At 37.8% G+C, this 19112-nt stretch overlaps 1 protein-coding gene across 1 annotated transcript; it reads right to left on the reverse strand.

Moving 5' to 3' along the window:
* Positions 1-16136: 16136 nt before the first annotated feature.
* Positions 16137-17408, reverse strand: LOC130957205 (uncharacterized). The gene is made up of 2 exons (XM_057884078.1): positions 16480-17408; positions 16137-16350 (listed from the first exon to the last, which is right to left on the reverse strand). The coding sequence occupies exons 1-2, from the start codon at positions 17406-17408 to the stop codon at positions 16137-16139; spliced, it is 1143 nt and encodes a 380-aa protein (XP_057740061.1).
* Positions 17409-19112: the final 1704 nt, after the last annotated feature.

A 19112-nucleotide genomic window follows, 5' to 3' on the forward strand; every position in this document is an offset into this window, starting at 1 on the left:
CTTCCAGAAACTTCTCTACCATATCAGAGAAGATAGAGAGCATGCACCTTTGAAAGGTTGCAGGTGCATTGCACAAGCCAAATGGCATCCTTCTGTATGCAAATACTCCAGATGGGCATGTGAATGCCGTTTTCTCTTGATCCTGGGGATCTACTGCAATTTGATTATAACCTGAATATCCATCCAGGAAGCAGTAGTATTCATGACCTGCTAGTCTTTCTAGCATCTGGTCTATGAATGGTAAAGGAAAATGATCCTTTCTGGTGGCTTTATTGAGCCTTCTATAATCAATACACATACGCCACCCTGTAACTGTTCTTGTAGGAACCATTTCATTTTTTCATTATGAACCACTGTCATGCCTCCCTTCTTAGGGACGACTTGGACAGGGCTTACCCAGGGGCTGTCAGAAATAGGGTAAATAATCCCAGCCTCTAGTAATTTAGTGACCTCCTTCTGCACAACTTCCTTCATGGCTGGATTCAGCCGCCTTTGTGGTTGGACCACTGGCTTGGCGTCACCCTCAAATAGGATCTTGTGCATGCATCTGGCTAGGCTAATGCCCTTAAGATCAATGATGGACCACCCAAGAGCTGTCTTGTGTGTCCTTAGCACTTGAATTAGTGCTTCCTCTTCCTGTGGCTCTAAGGTAGAGCTTATGATTACAGGAAAGGTATCACCTTCTCCCAGAAATGCATATTTTAGGGATGGTGGTAATGGTTTGAGCTCAGGTTTGGGAGGTTTCTCCTCTTCCTGAGGGATTTTCAGAGGTTCTATTATTCTCTCTAATTCCTCCAAATCAGGCTGAACATCTTTAAAGATGTCCTCTAGCTCTGATTCGAGACTCTCAGCCATATTGACCTCTCTTACCAGAGAGTCAATGATATCAACACTCATGCAGTCATCTGGGGTGTCTGGATGTTGCATGGCTTTGGAAACATTCAACTTGAACTCCTCCTTATTGACTCTCAGGGTTACTTCCCCTTTTTGGACGTCAATGAGGGTTCGGCCAGTTGCTAGGAAAGGTCTTCCTAGAATGAGAGTTGCACTCTTGTGCTCCTCTATTTCCAGCACCACAAAGTCAGTAGGAAAGGCAAATGGCCCAACCTTGACAATCATGTCTTGAATCACGCCTGATGGGTATTTAATGGAGCCTTCAGCAAGTTGAAGACATATCCGGGTTGGTTTGACTTCTTCAGTCAAACCAAGCTTTGTGATAATAGATGCAGGTATTAAGTTGATACTTGCCCCAAGATCACATAGAGCCTGCTTGGTACAAGTACCCTCTAATGTGCATGGTATCATAAAGCATCCGGGATCCTTAAGCTTCTCAGGTAAGCTTTCCAGGATAACTGCACTGCATTCCTCAGTGAGGTAAACTTTTTCAGTTTCCCTCCAATCCTTCTTATGACTTAAGATCTCTTTCATGAACTTGGCATAAGAGGGTATTTGCTCAAGTGCTTCTGCAAACAGAATCTTTATTTCAAGAGTCCTGAGATAGTCTGCAAAGCGGGCAAATTGCTTATCCTGTTCCGCTTGGCGGAGTTTTTGAGGATAAGGCATTTTGGCTTTATATTCCTCAACCTTAGTTGCTGCAGGTTTATTACCTACATAAGTGGGTTGGGAAGCCTTTTTAGAAGGGTTGTTATCAGCACTTGTATGTGACTGATCCCCCACTGGCGTTTGAATGCCAGGGGTGGAAGCTGGAGTGGCGTTAGACGCCAACTCCTTATCTGTTACTGGCGTCTGAATGCCAGAATTGTGCTTCCCTTAGGTTGGTTATTTAACCACCTCTTAGCTTGATCTTTTACAGCAAATGGAAACAGTAATAATCTGTAGACATCTTGATCTACTTCCTTATCATGCACTGTGTCAGCAATTTGTAAAAATTGTGCCAAAAACTCTGTAGGTTATTCATGTGGAAGACCGAAATACTGGCAGCTTTGCTGCACCATGATAATGAGCTGAGGATTCAACTCAAAGCTACTAACTCCAATGGAGGGTATATAGATACTACTCCCATATGAAGCAGTAGTGGGGTTAGCATATGACCCCAGAGTCCTCCTGGACTGTTCATTTCCACTTAGTTCCATGATGGAGCAAGGGAGATGGTATGGATGTTGATATTGTCTATTTTATTATAAGAATAATTTTTGAAATAATAAAATAAAACAAAAACCGAAATATAAATAAAATAAATAAAGAAAGAAAATTAAAAATTAAAATTTATAAAAATTTGAAAAAGTTTATGAAGATTTTCGAAAAATTTGAGGAAAAAGAGAAAGTGGTTAGGATATTTTTGAAAAAGATAATAAAATATATATTAAAAATATCTTCTTTTTTTTTTCAAAAAAAAAACTTAAAAAGATAAGAATTGAAAAATTTTAAAATTGAAATCTGAATTTTTATATAAAAATTTCGAAAATATAGTTTAAAATTAGTTAGAAAAGATATTTTTTTGAATTTTGAATTTTACGATGAAAGAGAAAAACACATAAAAGACACAAGACTTAAAATTTTTAGATCTAATGCTCCTTATTTTCGAAAATTTTGGAGGGAAAACACCAAGGAACACCAAACTTAAAATTTTAAGATCAAAACACAAGAAAGACTCAAGAACACCTTGAAGATTCACAAGAACACCAAGAACAAAAGAAAGAACACCAAACTTAAAATTTTTAGAAAACTTTAAAAAATTTTTGAAAATTATATTAAAATTAACAAGAAAACACCAAACTTAAAGTTTGGCACAAGATTAAATCAAGAAAAATTATTTTTGAAAAAGATTTTAAAAAGAAGATACCCAATTACCAAGAACATAGACCAACGCTCTAGCCAATTGGGCAGAAAAGGTAACAATTGTTCTGAATAGGTATATTTCTTTTGGAAGACTAATGCTTTGGATTAGTACAAGAAAAATAAGAAAAGACACAGAACAAGAAAAACTCAAATCAAACAAGAAAAATAAACAAGAACAACTTAAAGATCAATGAAGAACAAAAAAAAAAACACAAATTCGAAAATTTAAAGAAAAAAATATAAAATATGCAATTGACACCAAACTTAGAACAAGACACTAAACTCACGAAAAAGATTAAAATTGGTAAAGAAAAATAATATTTTTGAAAAGTTTTTTAAAAAGAAATTATCCTATCAGAATTTAATGACTCTATAACAACAAAAATAAACTATTCCTAATCTAAGAAATAAAATAAACCTTTAGTTGTTCAAACTCGAACAATCCCCGGCAACGGCGCCAAAAACTTGGTGCACGAATTTGCAATCCGTACAACTAACCAGCAAGTGCACTGGGTCGTCCAAGTAATACCTTACGTGAGTAAGGGTCGATCCCAGGGAGATTATTGGTTTGAAGCAAGCTATGTTTATTTTATTATTCTTAGTCAGGATATCAATCAAAATTATCAATGGGAATTATTAAATTGGAAAAATAAAAGAGAATAAAATCGTTACTTGTTGTGCAGTAATGGGGAATATGTTGGAGTTTTGGAGATGCTTTGTCCTCTGAATTTCTGCAATGTAATATTCAACTCAATTGTTTGTAAAGCCCGTCTACGGCAAGCTGTATGTAGGGTGTCACCATTGTCAGTGGCTACCTCCCATCCTCTCAGTGAAAACGGTCCAGATGCTCTGTCACAGCACGACTAATCAGCTGTTGGTTCTCGATCATGTTGGAATAGGATCCATTGATCCTTTTGCGTTTGTCATCACGCCCAGCAATCGCGAGTTTGAAGCTCGTCACAGCCATTCAATCCTTGAATCCTACTCGGAATACCACAGACAAGGTTTAGACTTTCCGGATTCTCAAGAGTGGCCGCCATCAGTTCTAGCTTATACCACGAAGATTCCGGTTAAGGAAGCTAAGAGAAGCTCATTCAGTCTGATGTAGAACGGAGGTGTTGTCAGGCACACGTTCATGAGTTGAGGAAGGTGATGAATGCCACGAATCATCACCTTCTCCATAATTAAGCGCGAATGAACATCTTAGATAGGAACATACAAACGTTTGAGTGGAGAAATAGAAACAATTGCATTAATTCATCGAGACGCTGCAGAGCTCCTCACCCCCAACAATGGAGTTTAGAGACTCATGCCGTCAAAGTGTATAAAATTCAGATCTGAAAATGTCATGAGGTGCAAAATAAGTCTCTAAAAGTTGTTTAAATAGTAAACTAGTAACCTAGGTTTACAGAAAATGAGTAAACTATGATAGATGATGCAGAAATCCACTTCTGGGGCCCACTTGGTGTGTGCTGGGGCTGAGACTTAAGCTTCTCACGTGCCTGGGGCTGTTTTGGGCGTTCAACGCCAGGTTGTAACCTGTTTCTGGCGTTGAACTCCAGCTTGTAACCTGTTTCTGGCGCTGGACGCCAGACAGCAGCATGATACTGGCATTGAACGCCAGTTTACGTCATCTATCTTCGTGCAAAGTATAGACTATTATATATTGCTGGAAAGCCCTGGATGTCTACTTTTCAACGCTGTTGAGAGCGCGCCAATTGGATTCCTGTAGCTCTAGAAAATCAATTTCGAGTGCAGGGAGGTCAGGATCCAGCAGCATCAGCAGTCCTTTTTCAGCCTAACTCAGATTTTTGCTCAGCTCCCTCAATTTCAGCCAGAAAATTCCTGAAATCACAGAAAAACACACAAACTCATAGTAAAGTCTAGAAATATAATTTTTGCCTAAAAACTAATAATATTCTACTAAAAACTAATTAAAACATGCTAAAATCTACATGAAATTACCCCCAAAAAGCGTATAAAATATCCGCTCATCAGTGACGCGGTCGCGCGGGTTGTGTTGTCGTAATATGACACGATCGCATGGGGCATGCGGTCGCATCGTGCACCCCTTTTGTTTTTTATTTTTTTGTTTTTATTATGCATGAAAAATGCAAAATGCAATGATTAATATGAATGCTATGCATGATGCAAGGTTCAATAAAAATAAAATAAAAAGGAAATAAAAATAAAAACAAATAATATGAAATAAACTGAAAAAGAAGCGACCATACCATGGTGGGTTGTCTCCCACCTAGCAGTTTTAGTTAAAGTCCTTAAGTTGGACAGTGGAGGAGCTTCCTGTTATGGCGGCTTATGTTTAAGCTCGTCCAAAAATCTCCACCAGTGCTTGGAATGTCAATAGCCTCCGGGGTCCCAAACTAGGCATGTAAAGCTTCTGAGCAGCTTCAAACAGATTGTTAGGCTCCCGGGGTGACAAATGTCAGAATAAACTCCAGGATTCCAAACCTTGATTTTAAATCCGCCTCCGTCTTGATCTATATGTTTCCACCCGGGCGGTTTAAAAAGTAGAATCTCACCATGGTGACCAAATGTTCTCTGTGATCCAAGCAATTGAGCATGATACCAATCCGTATACTTTGAGGTGAAGCGTGGAACCTTATTGAACCTTGTGCACCAACTCTGAGTACGAGCCATTTCCCTCTTACTCTTAAAGCCGCAAAGAGCTCTAAGCTGGCCATCTGTTTCAAGCAAACCATATTCAAGTGAATAAGTAAAGTTATAGGTTAAGGATTCTACCCACTTGAAGCTTGTATTAGGTGGTAATGGCCTTGGGATGGGTGTTTTTGGTGGTTCTGTAAGTTCTACTCCCTCGTGCTCTTCTATGAATTCCTCCACTTCATTGCAAGAGTCTTCAAATGTATCTGTGTCCTGGTCAAAGTTTCCTATGTCTTCCTCATCACTTGAGTCATAGATTGGAGGTTGAGAGAAATCTACCTCCGCATCATCTTCGCATTCACTTGGGGAAGATTCTTCGATCTCAGAGAATTCACTTGTGGATGCAAGTTCATTACTAAGAGAGCTAGACTTGTGACTATCATCATCAAGGGAATTCGCTTCTTGGATTATTCCGTTTGATTCTTCATAAGCGACTTGCCTTGGGGGTTGTGTACTATCCTCCTTAGCATCAACTGTAACGTCCCTAATGGAGTTATCCTCAGCTCTGGATTCCCATGGAGGTTCAGCATCTCCTAGATCTTCAACCAACTCTTCTTCTTGAACAATGACAGCTTCTTCTACTTGTTCTAGTACAAATTCATTTCCTGTCTTGTCCACTGGAGTTTCTGGTATCTCTTTCATGCTCCACTCTTCATTAGACTGTCCACATGGAGTTGTGGTTGATCCTTGTATATTTGAGCGCCTAGAAACCCATTGAATTACTGCTTGCTCCAGTTGTCGAATAGTGGTTTGAAGATTATCTACTGTTTCCTTTAGGCGAACCTCTGCTTCTCGGGTTGCCGGACTTGGACATGATACATAATAAAGTGGTGGTGATTGGGAGTGATTGGATTGGTAGTGGGGTAAGGAAGGATCATATGGTGGCGAATGGTGAAAAGAAGCTTGTGAGTGTGGTGGTTCGAGGTTATATTGAAAGGGTGGCCTATATGCACGGAGTGGGGCTTGTTGGTAGTTACAAGGTTGTCCATCATATCTTTTAGCTGGGTATGCATTGTAGAATGGTCTTTGTCCAGGATATCTCGAAGGGTGTTGTTGCCTAAAGGGTTGATTAGATCCTCTTGGCTCCATCCATCCTTGATTGGTCTGACCTTGATGCACATTCCTGCTGTAACTTCTATTTCCTTCAACAAAGTTAGAACCAAACTCAAAGCGAGAGGGGTGAGAGTTCATGGTAGCAAATAAAATTAAAAAGGAAAATTAAAAAGAAATAAACAAACAAAAGAAAAATATTTACAATAACCAATAATAAGGCACACGTTAGTAGTTCCCCGGCAACGGCGCCATTTTGATGAGAGAACTTTTGCGTGGTCTAGATATTTGCAGATAAATCCTCGTTGCAAGTATAGTTTCTAAACCTTCAAAAGTTCTTTCATACAAACGTTTTGGGTGTCACAAGTAACAAACCCCTTTAAAAATTGTTAACCGAGTATTCAAACCTCGGGTCGTCTTCTCAAGGAACTGCAAGGAGGTATGTTCTTATTATTGGCTATAGAGATTGTGAATTCGGGGTTTCAAGAATGAGGAATAAGTAATATAAATGGCAAGTAAAATAAATGGCAATTAAAATAAATAAATACTGTAAAGCAACTTTTGGCAAGGTGAGAGAAATTAGAAGTCCAACTTAGTTATCCCTCTCAACAATAATGAAAGTTGTATCTTAATTCCACTTAGTTAACCTTTGAAGCAAAGGTAAGTCAAGGGACTAATTAGTTTGACCTTCGAATCCTATTTATTTCCTAAGAAAAAGTTGGGATTATTGAAGTTCAGTTCAATTAGCAAGATAACGATTATCACTTACGCTAAGTTTGATAACTGTTGAGTTACTGATTTCTTAACCAAGACCAAAAGGGGGGAAAAGTAAATTGCTGGAATAAAATATCTTTAGATCGGAAGCAATGGTAACGTAAATAAAAGCAAGCAATCATAAACTGAAAATACCTCAATTATCATTAATTCAAACAATAATCTGTGACATGGAATAATTCATAAATTAAATTATAAAAGTAAATAATTAACTCAAATGCTGGAATAAATAAATAAAGTGAAAGGGAAGCTTAAAAACAAAGGAACATAAAAACCTGGATCGAGAGTCACTCTTACAAGCTAAGAGAAGTCCTAAATCCTAATCCTAAGAGAGAAAGGAGAGAACCTCTCTCAAAACTAAATCTAAATCATCGGAAGTAACAAAAATGCGAGCCCCCTCTGAATGGATGCATTCCCACACTTTATAACCTCTAGTCTATGCTGTCTGTACTTGGATCTGGGCCAAAAAGGGCTTCAGAAATCGCTGGAGGCGTATTCTGTAAATTCTGATTCGTGGCCTCTGTCACGCGTCCGCGTGGGTCACGCGGTAGCGTCATTCGGAGCTTTTCCTTGCCACGCGGTCGCATCACTCACGCGTCCGCGTCGTATGTGTTCTGCTTAAGGCGCGCGGTCGCGTCAGTCATGCGGCCGCGTCACTGCATCTTCGCTTCTGGCACGCGATCACGTCGTCCATGCGATCGCGTGGGTGCCAGTTTCTTCAAAGCTCCGTTTCGCACTTTCCTTCCATTTTTGTATGTTTCCTTTTCCATCCTTTAAGTCATTCTGCCTTAGAAAATCTGAAACTACTCAACACACTAATCACGGCATCGAATGGAAATAAAGGTAATTAAAATAATTAATTTTTAAAGCTTAGAAAACATGTTTTTCAGATACATCATATAATAAGGAAGGGAAAGTAAAACCATGCAATTAATATGAATAAGTGGGTGAAGGATTGAATAAATCACTCAAACTAAGCACAAAATAACTCATGAAATATGGGTTTATCACTTCTCTCTAGGATTAGGATTAGGATTAGGCTTAGTTCTTAGATCTAGGGTTTAGTTCATATCTTCTTCCACTTCTTCTTCTCAATTCCTTGTTGTTACATTCATCATTCTTCTATTCTTTTGTTGTAATTTCCTTTATGTTATTCTTATACTCTGTTGTAGATCTACTATTATTTCTTCCATTTTCTTTCAATTCAATTCAAGGTAATTCATAATAATTGTGTTTCTTTTTATTGTTGTTGTTAATTCCTTTCAATAATTGTTGTTAGATTTCATTCTTGTTGTAGATTTCATGTGCTTTCCTTCTATGCCTCTTATGTGTTTGATAAAATGCTTCTTTTGGTTTTAGTATAGATTTTGCTCCTCTTGGCTTTGGTAGAGTAATTAGTGACTCTTGAGTTGTCTAATTCCTTTGTTAATTGATAATTAGAAGTTGCTAATTGATTTGGATGCCTCTAAAGTTAGTCTTTCCTTTAGGAGTTGATTAGGACTTGAGGAATCAAATTGATTCATCCACTTGACTTTCCTCCATGGTTAAAGGTTAACTAAGTGGTAGCAATGAATAATTTGTTATTACAATTGAGGAGGATAACTAGGATAGGATTTCTAGTTCTCATATCTTGCCAAGAGCTCTGTTAGTTGTTAGTTTATTTTCTTTTCCATTTATATTTCTTGTCTAAAATCATAAAAACCCCAAATATAACTCACAACCAATAACAAGACACTTCATTACAATTCCTAGGGAGAACGACCCGAGGTTTAATACTTCGGTTTATAAATTTTAGGGGTTTGTACTAGTGACAAACAACTTTTTGTATGAAAAGATTATTGATTGGTTTAGAAACTATACTTGCAACGAGAATTCAATTGTGAAATTCTAGACCGTCAAAAATCCAGTCATCAAAATGGCGCCGTTGCCGGAGACTTGCAATGGTGTTATGTTATTGGTTATTGTACATATGTAAATATTGTAAATAGCTTGTCTTTTGCTTGTTTACTAGATTTTGTTAGTTTTATTTTGTTTTTCCACTATGAATTCTCACTTTGGCTATGAGTTTGGTCCTAATTGTGTTGTAGGAAATGTGCATTTCAATGATGACACTCATTATGGATGGAACCAACAAAGATGGGAGGAGCCTCAAGGAATTGATCACTCCTATTGGCAACAACCTCCGGATACTCATAGGTATAATCACCATCCTAATGCATGTCAATTCAACGGCTATAGTGAATCTTTTTGCGACAATTAATCACTACCATCATATGCCTATGACTCTTATTCTCAACATGAACCTCAACCATACTCACAAGCCCTTCCATACCAAGCACCTTCCTATGATCCATATCCACCATATGACCAATCACCCATACCATGTTCTTATGACCATTATGAGCAAGAACCTATAGAACCACCACAACCCTATCATGATTATTACCAAGAACCACCTCAATACTCACCATCTCCATACCCTTACCAAGAAGAACCACCTTCCTACCATGAACCCTCTCTCCAAAATAATGAACCTTCCTACCCGCCCCAAACCCCAATAGACGATTCTCTCACTTTGTTACTTCAAGAACAAGAGGCCATGAAGCGGGATACACTTGAGTTTGTGACCAATTTGACCAAGGTGGTGCACACTTTAGCCCACCAATGTTTGAATACTCAAGGTACTTCCGTGACCACATGTGAAAAGTTAAAAGAAGAGCAAAGCATGAAGGAGAAATTGGAAAATCTGGTCGAGAAGAAGGAGTCGAATTTTGTGTTGGAACAATTGGAGGAGCCTATGATCATTGAAGAAAAGGAAGAAGTGGTTGAAGATTTAGGAGATGTTGAAAGTCCATGGGAATGTAGCATCATGGAGCCTTCTTCCAAGAAGCTTGAAATTGATGATGAGGAGGGTGCGCAACCTCCAAGGCATGTCATAGTTGGAGACTTGAAAGAGGCCTATCAAGAGATGGATTCAATCATGGATGAATTTCTATCTACAATCGAATCCTCTCCCATTGGACATGAAGTTGAAGTTATAGAAGAGTGTGTACAACCTCCCATACTCTTGGTGAGCAATGAGAAAGAGAGTGAATCGAAAGAGAGCTACCAAGAGGAAAAAGTTGGCATGGTGTATATCGAAATTGAAGAATACGAAGAGGTTGATCAAGAGATGGATTTATTCATCAATGAATTCCTAACCAAAATTGAATCACCTCTCATTGGGCAAGAAATCGAAGTTCTTGAAGACAACACCAAGCCATGTGATAAAAGGGGAAATGTTGAAATTGAGAAAGCTCGCAAAGAGGTGGAAATACACAAAGAAGAGCACAAGGAAGTAGACCTTGCATTGTCTAAGTGTGGGGAGGTCTCCCTTCCCAAGTCACCATCCAACACAACATTCAAGTGGGTAATATCCTTATCCCTAAGCTTTACTTTCTTGCTTGAATAAGGTTTAATTCAAAATAATGGTCAACTTAGAGCTCCTTGTGGAGTTAAAAGTAGAATAGAGTTGTGTAGTGGTTGGAAACATCATTCTAAGCTCATGACGGTTGCAAGCTCAAAATTCAAGAGCAATGGTTGGTGTGGAACCAAATGGCATGGGTCTAGGAAGTTGTTTGGAAGCTTCTTTGAGAATTCCAAGGCCATGCCACCCGGATGGAATAATGATGATTAATTTAAGGACGAGTGTCAAAACAAAGTGTGGGACCCCGGATCGCATAAGGAAAATCAAATTTGGGAGCTCATAGCTTGTGCGGAACTCCATCAAAGCTTGAAGATGTTAAAATTGAAGAATGGAGCTTATTAGAGATTCAAGCATTGGTGGCAAGGATAGCTTCAAGCACAATCCACCTTGAGAGGAGCTCCCCATAAGTCCAACTTAAGGACAATAAACAAAAGTGCTAGGTGGGAGACACCCCACCAAGGTAATATCTTTTCATTTTTTCTTTTGTAAATATTGGTAGAATTAGTTTAAATTATTGTTTTGATTGGTTTCTTGAGTACATTTGGTAGTTTAGTATGTTAAACAAGGTTTTAGGGTGTTTTGGGTAGCTGTTTGGAGGTTTGGAATGCTTGGTTTGGTGCAAAAAGATAGAAAAATTTTGAAAAAAACAGAGCCCCATCCACGCGTATGCGCACTGCACACATACGCGTGCATCAAGCATTTTCGCCAACCTACGTAGACGCGCCACGTACGCGTACGTGCGGATGCACAAATTCTACCCCCAGCCAAAAACCCGAGAGTTAGGCCTGCACTGTGCGAAAATTGGGCCTAAGGGACAAACCAATTCGTGCGTACGCACACCTGGCGCATACACGCTCTTTTGGCAACTTGCGGATTGACGCGCAGGCGCACTGTGCGCGTGCGCGCCGATCGCTCATCTACACTCATGGTACATTTTTCAGAGAGTCATGCCCACGTTGCGCCAACGTTGTGCCTTTGGCACAAACTTACTCGCGCGTACGCGCCACTCTAGGAATAATCCATCGATGCGGACGCACTCTGTACATGTACGCGTTGCGTCCATCACACCACCACCCGCACGCGCGCGCCATGCGTTCATACGCGCGGATGTCCTTCCTTCACTATATTTTTTTTCTTCTCCCCTTTCCATTTCTTTCCTCCTACTTTCTTCTTCCCCTCTCCTACCCTTCATTCAACACTCCCAAACACCATTGATAACCATTTATTTTAGTTAACTAATTAGTTAGTTAGTTAGTTGATTAGTTAGTTTTAGTTAGTTTTCATTTAGTTTTCTCTTCTTCATTATATGTGTTGGATTGTTATTCTTGTTTACCATTAATTGCTGCTGAGTATTAAAAAGGGAAGTTTTCTTAACATCACTATGTTTATAATCTTTGTTGGATTCTATTGTTGAGGTTATATTTTGCTACTTGGTTTTGTATTTTTCATGCTCACCTTTTAAGAATGCCAAGTGATGAGAATTGCCTTCGAGCTTGTAACTCTTCTTGAATTACATGATTTGGCCACCATGTGATTTGAGCCTTATTCTGTGATTAGGCAACTCTTGATGGATGATGTTGTGTATTTACCTTAATGCCTTGTGTTATGATCATATGCATCCATATGCTTTAGCTTTCATGCTTTCATGCTTCTTTAATGCTTATTTTACCTTACAAGTTTACTTAAAGCATTTCAAGCACACTAGAATGAGTAAAGAGCTTGCTTCTTTCATGACATAACTTTTATGCTAATATGTGTTCTAAACCGCGTAATTCAGAATTCACATACCTAATATTTCCTAATGTCACACTAATTCACTCACTCAATTCTAGTGATTTACCTCATTCCAACATTGTATGCTTCCTTGTTTTTGTTTTCTCATCTTATGGTGTTGTTTTCTACTTTTTATGATTGATGCACCACAAGCAATAATGGAAGCAAGACAAAGAACACGCAACACCGGTTGACCTACCAGCTGAAGGTAGCAATCCGGAGATTCGCCGTACCCCCTTGCTCATCCTTGAATGCACCGAGGACGGTGTAAACTTTTAAGTGTGGGGAGGTCGTCCGACCAATCGACGATTTTGGGTGACGAATTTCTAATTCCAACACTTTTGCATTTCATCTTAGGTTTTTAGGATTTTTGTTTGCATTTTTTCTATTTTTGCATACATATACAAAATAAGCTTAGTCAAAATAACGAAAATTTTCAAGATTTCTATCTATAGGACACCTCAATTGATTTGAGTGAAACTTTTTCCTAGAACTTGCTTGAATTATATATATTATGGATCATGTTTTGAGCTAAGAACACAAGCAAGTGAGATTTGAGCTTAATGGTGTGGTTACATCTTATAACCACTTATATTTCCTTCTTGTGTGCAATTGTTCTCTTCCTATGATTGCAATCTTTGATTTGTTTGATTTTTTATGTCCATTATTTTGTGTATACATGCATTTATATGATTGAGGCCATCATTTCATTAGCTCACTTACCCAAATAGCCTTACCTTTGATCTTCCATTGTTAGCCAATTTGAACCTATGATTAACCCACTTTGTTCTTTATTTTAGCATATTACAAGCCTTAAAGCGAAAAATAATAAATATCCTATTTGAATCTTTGATTAGCTTAGGCTAGTGAGAGTATTTATTTTCAAGTTTAGTGAGGATTGGGAACATTAGTTGGGATAAAAGGGTGTGTTTGTATTTTTATATTTGGGAATTGGGTACATACTCGTGTATTAATTAAATGTAAAGACCTTATGCATTGATGTTCCTGTATATAGTTTGAAGAAAAAAAGAAAAATGGGAAAAACAAAAGAAAAAAAAAAAGCGAAAAAGAAAAGAAAAGAAAAGAAAGAAAAAAAAGTAGAAAAAGAAAGAAAAAGAAGAAAAACAATAAAAGGGGACAAAAGGCCCCAAACCAAAGTAAAGCTCAATAAAAGTCAATGCATATGAGTTTTAATCAAGAAAAGAATGCATGAGTATGTGAAAAAGTGAAAAATGGGTAGTTAGGTTAGTGCTTAATTGTATAGGATATCCTAGGTTAGGTGGAAAGTTTAGGTTTATCAAAGATTCAAATTCCAAGCTCACTTAACCATATATGCATCCTACCTTGACCCTAACCCCATTACAACCTAAAGAAAAGACCTCATGATAATTGTATGCATGCATGAAATAAATGTTGATTGTTAGAAGAAAAAAACAAATCTTAGAAAGCATGAAATAGAGGAGAATTGAGAGAATCAACCCTAAACACTTGAGCGAATAGAGCGTAAACACATCCGGTGAGGGTTCGATTGCTCAATTACATGTTTTCCCTATGATCATCATTCTTCATGTAAGTTTGTAAAAATATTTAATAGCTCAATTCAATTGTGGTTTGGCATGGTTGCTAACACCCACATCCTTTATGCATATATGTTCTCTTGGGAATTGATTTATTTTGACTAAACAATTGTATTCATTTAGATAGTTACATATAGGTAGATTGCATTTAGTTAGATTTCATCGAATAAATGCTGATCCCTTTGCTTTCTCTTGGTTTAAGCATGAGGACATGCTTGGTTTAAGTATGGGGAGGTTGATAAACCCCATATTTAGGGTTTATCTTGTATTGATTTTAGGGGATTTTACCACCTTTTACCCACATTCATTCAATGAAATAGCATGGTTTCATGATTGTCTCCCAATTTGTGCTTAAGTGTGAAAACATGCTTTTTAGGTCCTTAATTGGCTAAGTTCAATTCACCTTTGATTCCACTAGATGCCTTGATTTATTTGTTAAGTGATTTCAGGTTGAAAAGGCTATGAATGAATCAAAGGAGTGAAGAGGAAAGCATGCAAAGCGGAGAAATCATGAAAAGCCAAAGATGTGGAAAACGCCAAGGACACGCACGCACACTGTACGCCCCCACGCGGATTGTAAACTAACTCATGGACGCGCACGTGCACTGTGCGCGTCCGTGCCGAAGGGCGTGCGTGATTTTCAAATAGAAAATGTGCCCAGCAAATTCTGAGAGCTGTGGGGCCCAATTTACAACCAACTTTGGCACCAAAATGCATTTAAAGGACCAAGGATTGAAGGGAATCAACACTTAGCATCATTCACACTCATTAGGATTAGTTTTAGTTAGTTTTAGAGAGAGAAGCTCTCACTTCTCTCTAGGATTAGGATTAGGATTAGGCTTAGTTCTTAGATCTAGGGTTTAGTTCATATCTTCTTTCACTTCTTCTTCTCAATTCCTTGTTGTTACATTCATCATTCTTCTATTCTTTTGTTGTAATTTCCTTTATGTTGTTCTTATACTTTGTTGTAGATCTACTATTGTTCCTTCCATTTTCTTTCAATTCAATTCAAGGTAATTCATAATAATTGTGTTTCTTTTTTATTGTTGTTGTTAATTTCTTTCAATAGTTGTTGTTAGATTTCATTCTTGTTGTAGATTTCATGTGCTTTCCTTCTATGCCTCTTATGTGTTTGATAAAATGCTTCTTTTGGTTTTAGTATAGATTTTGCTCCTTTTGACTTCGGTAGAGTAATTAGTGACTCTTGAGTTGTCTAATTCCTTTGTTGATTGATAATTAGAAGTTGCTAATTGATTTGGATGCCTCTAAAGTTAGTCTTTCCTTTAGGAGTTGATTAGGACTTGAGGAATCAAATTGATTCATCCACTTGTCTTTCCTCCATGGTTAAAGGTTAACTAAGTGGTAGGAATGAACAATTTGTCATCACAATTGAGGAGGATAACTAGGATAGGATTTCTAGTTCTCATATCTTGCCAAGAGCTCTGTTAGTTGTTAGTTTATTTTCTTTGCCATTTGTATTTCTTGTCTAAAATCTTAAAAACCCCAAATATAACTCACAACTAATAACAAGACACTTCATTACAATTCCTAGGGAGAACGACCCAAGGTTCAATACTTCGGTTTATAAATTTTTGCACTAGTGACAAACAACTTTTTGTATGAAAGGATTATTGATTGGTTTAGAAACTATACTTGCAATGAGAATTCAATTGTGAAATTCTAGACCGTCAAAAATCCAATCATCATTAAGATTTTAAAATAATGTTTTCAACTTAAAACAGTCAAGAAAGTACCTTTGTTGTAACCTTTAGTTGTAATGAACATAAACAAGATCATTAAGTTTTTTATGCTCTAACCGATTCCTCTTCTTTGAGTGAATGTGTTAAAAAATACTCCAGTTACGCTCACAACCTGAAGAGCTACAAGTTTGGCTTAAAACACAAATAGCCAACTTTTGCAAATTTGGTGCTCCACAACCATAAGATTCCCACCATTTATTTTAACATAAAAACAAAAATATAATTTATCACAATCATAAATATCACATAATAAATACATCACAATCGTAAAAGACCAAATTTATGAAGAAATTCACCTGGCATAACAGTGGTTCGTTGACGTATTGCAGATTGTCTTCCGAAATCTTGTTCAGCATTCTTAAAGATTCTCTTCTCACTTGTCAGCTTAGAATTCAATACAAGATCATCATAAGCATATTTCTCAATGACATCCAACAAGCCAGAAGTCGTTTGTTTGTGCTTTTCAAATTCTCTAGCGTTAAATCGAAAAGCTAGATTGAACCAATAACCAGCGGCATGAAGATTTTTCTTAAGTTGTGCATCCCAACGGGTATCTAAAATCTTCTAATAAGGATCAGTAACCTTCTTTATTTTCTAAAACCTCTTCACCATTTCTTCTCTAGCCTTATAAATAGCTTGATAAAGAAAACCCATGGCAACTCTATCTTCACTATCTACAATACGTAAAACACAAATAGGAGGCTCAGTAAGCTTAACAATATTAGTGCATTGACTCCAAAATTTAGAATCCAAGACTTGATCTACAAATTTCTTAGCTTTGGCATCTTTGGGGTAAGCTGAGCTTATCCATTCTTTAGAGGTCACTATAGCTCTCAAAGGATCCTTTTGAGCTAAAATACTTTGCAAAGCAATGAAATTAGTGGCAAACCGAGTTAGAGCTGGACGAAGTATTTCCCGCCCACCTGTAAACTTTCTCATCAAGAACAGTGGATAGCAATGATTATAGATATACTTGGTGATCACTGAAGCTTGTGACAAAGTTTCACTCACTTCTTGTAACTTCCCAATATCTTGAAACATCAGATTAACACAATGAGCTGCACAAGGGGACCAATACAATTTAGAAAACTCAGCCTCCAACAACCTTCTCGTAGCAAAATAGTTTGCAGCATTATTCGTTACAATATGCACAACATTCTCAGGACCAAAAAATAATACAACATCCCTAAACAACTTAAACAAAGCATCAGCAGTTTTTGAGACATTAGAAGCATCAACTGACTTTAGAAAAAGAGTTCCTTTAGGACAATAAACTAAAAAATTAATCAAAGTACACCTACAACGATCAGTCCATCCATCGGCCATAATAGTGCATCGAGTTTGTTTCCAAATCTCATGATAACCATCAATCATTTTCCTCACATCCTCAACTATTTTACTTAACAAATACCCACGGACTCTTGGATAATTTGGCCCTTTATACCCTGCACCCATGCTTGCAATAGCATTAATCATTAGCTGATAATAAGCTAAATTAACCGCAATAAATGGAACAGAGGCATCAATCATCTATTTCGCAATAGCAATATCACACTTCTCCATAATTTCTTTGCTTTGAAGAACGCTTTTGATAGTTGGTTGAGCTCCGGGTGTTGTTGCCAATGGAAAATAGGATTGTAAACCTTTGACTTGTTTTCCTTTTCTAGAGCCAGGTGTTGGAACTCTGGATTTTTGTTGTTGTTGCATCTCATTACGTTCGATCTCATCAAATTCTCTTTCAACTTCATCACAAGCATTATAACTTTTTGCATACTATTCTTGAGTTTTTCTTTTCTCGCTTCGAAGCTCTTCAATGCTTTGTTGGAATGGGTGTCTCACTACAGCTGGCACCTTTCAACATGACTTAATATCTCCTATTTTTCCAGCCAAAAGAAGCTTAAACTGATGAATTCCTCCACCCCTAATAAGCTTCTCACAATATATGCATAGTAGAATGGTTTTTCCATATTCCACAACTTGTTTATAATGACCCCACGCAAGATCAGTTTTTGCTCTATTATTGTATTTTTTGGTTCTGATTGATGCATCAGGAGTTGATCCTTATTCTTGCAAAGATGGTGTTTCTGATGGTGTATTCGCAGAAGCCATTCTAAAAGAATATGGAGTAGCAAAAGTATAAAACAATAGCAATCCTAAATTCCCTAATTCTTATTCCCTATTCAGCAAGACAACAACCTTAAAGGCTTAAATAGTTAAATTCATAGCAACCTTAAATAGTTAAATTCACAACACAAGCATATTCATAACAGAACAGACAACATAAAAACATTGGTCATAACTCATAACAGCTTCATATTCATAATTTCAAGTTTTCAACAAGCGTATTCAACACAGAACAAATCAACATAACAACATTATTCATAGTTTAAAGCTTTCAACAAGCATATTCATCCCAGAAATTTCAAGTTTTCACAACTTCATAATTTCAAATATTCAACAAGCATAGAGCAGAAGTGCAAAACAGAGGAGAACTGGAGAACAACATATTCAACTATTTGTTTGACAGCGCAGAAAAGCGAGGCAATGGCGAGGGCGACAGCGCAGCAATGGCGAGGCAACAGCGAGGGCGACGGCGCAGCAACGGCGAGGCAACGGCGATGGAGATGAGAGACAGGATGAAGCGGAGCCGCGGGTCTATTTTGTTCCTTCAGACTTCAAAATGGGTGTCTGGCGGTGAAACGAAAAAGACGACGGCGGGCGGCTGGCGACGATGGCTGGGTGAGTGACACTGTGACAGAGTGGGTGAGGTGGTGACGGGGAGGGTTAGCCGTTAGGGGATTAGGGTTGGGGAAAAGTGGAAATAGGGATTGGGGGTGGAGGGGGGATAGGATACCGCATACGAGACTTTTCTTTTTTTTAATAAACCAAAACGACGTCGTTTTGAAAAATGAATAAAAAAAAGCTTCCGAACCGATTGGTTGAGCAAAAACCGCCGGTTTTTCGGTTTTCATCAGAATTGGTCGGTTCAACCCGGTTCTCAACGATTCTCTTCCTTGTCCGGTCATATTACTCTACCGGACCGGTTAGGGATCCGATTCACCAGTTTTCTGATCGAACCGGCTAGTCCGGTCCGATTTTTACAACTATGGTTAGTAGGAATGTTTGGTTTGGGGTTATTAGTTTTTTTAAGTCTTTTGGCCACGCTTTTAAAGCGTGCCAAAATAATATCAGGATATGGCCACGCTTAATAAACGTTACTATAATGAAATTCTA

The sequence above is a fragment of the Arachis stenosperma genome, chromosome 10 (assembly GCF_014773155.1).
Source record: "Arachis stenosperma cultivar V10309 chromosome 10, arast.V10309.gnm1.PFL2, whole genome shotgun sequence".
NCBI lineage: Eukaryota > Viridiplantae > Streptophyta > Magnoliopsida > Fabales > Fabaceae > Arachis > Arachis stenosperma.

Bases quoted from the DNA above. Each gene is read 5' to 3' on its own strand.
- LOC130957205 (XM_057884078.1), bottom strand. From the start codon at position 17,408: ATGATTGATGCCTCTGTTCCATTTATTGCGGTTAATTTAGCTTATTAT. The intron at 16,351-16,479 runs GTTTTAGAAAAT...ATTTAACGCTAG, and splicing joins AGAGAAGAAATGGTGAAGAG to AGAATTTGAAAAGCACAAAC.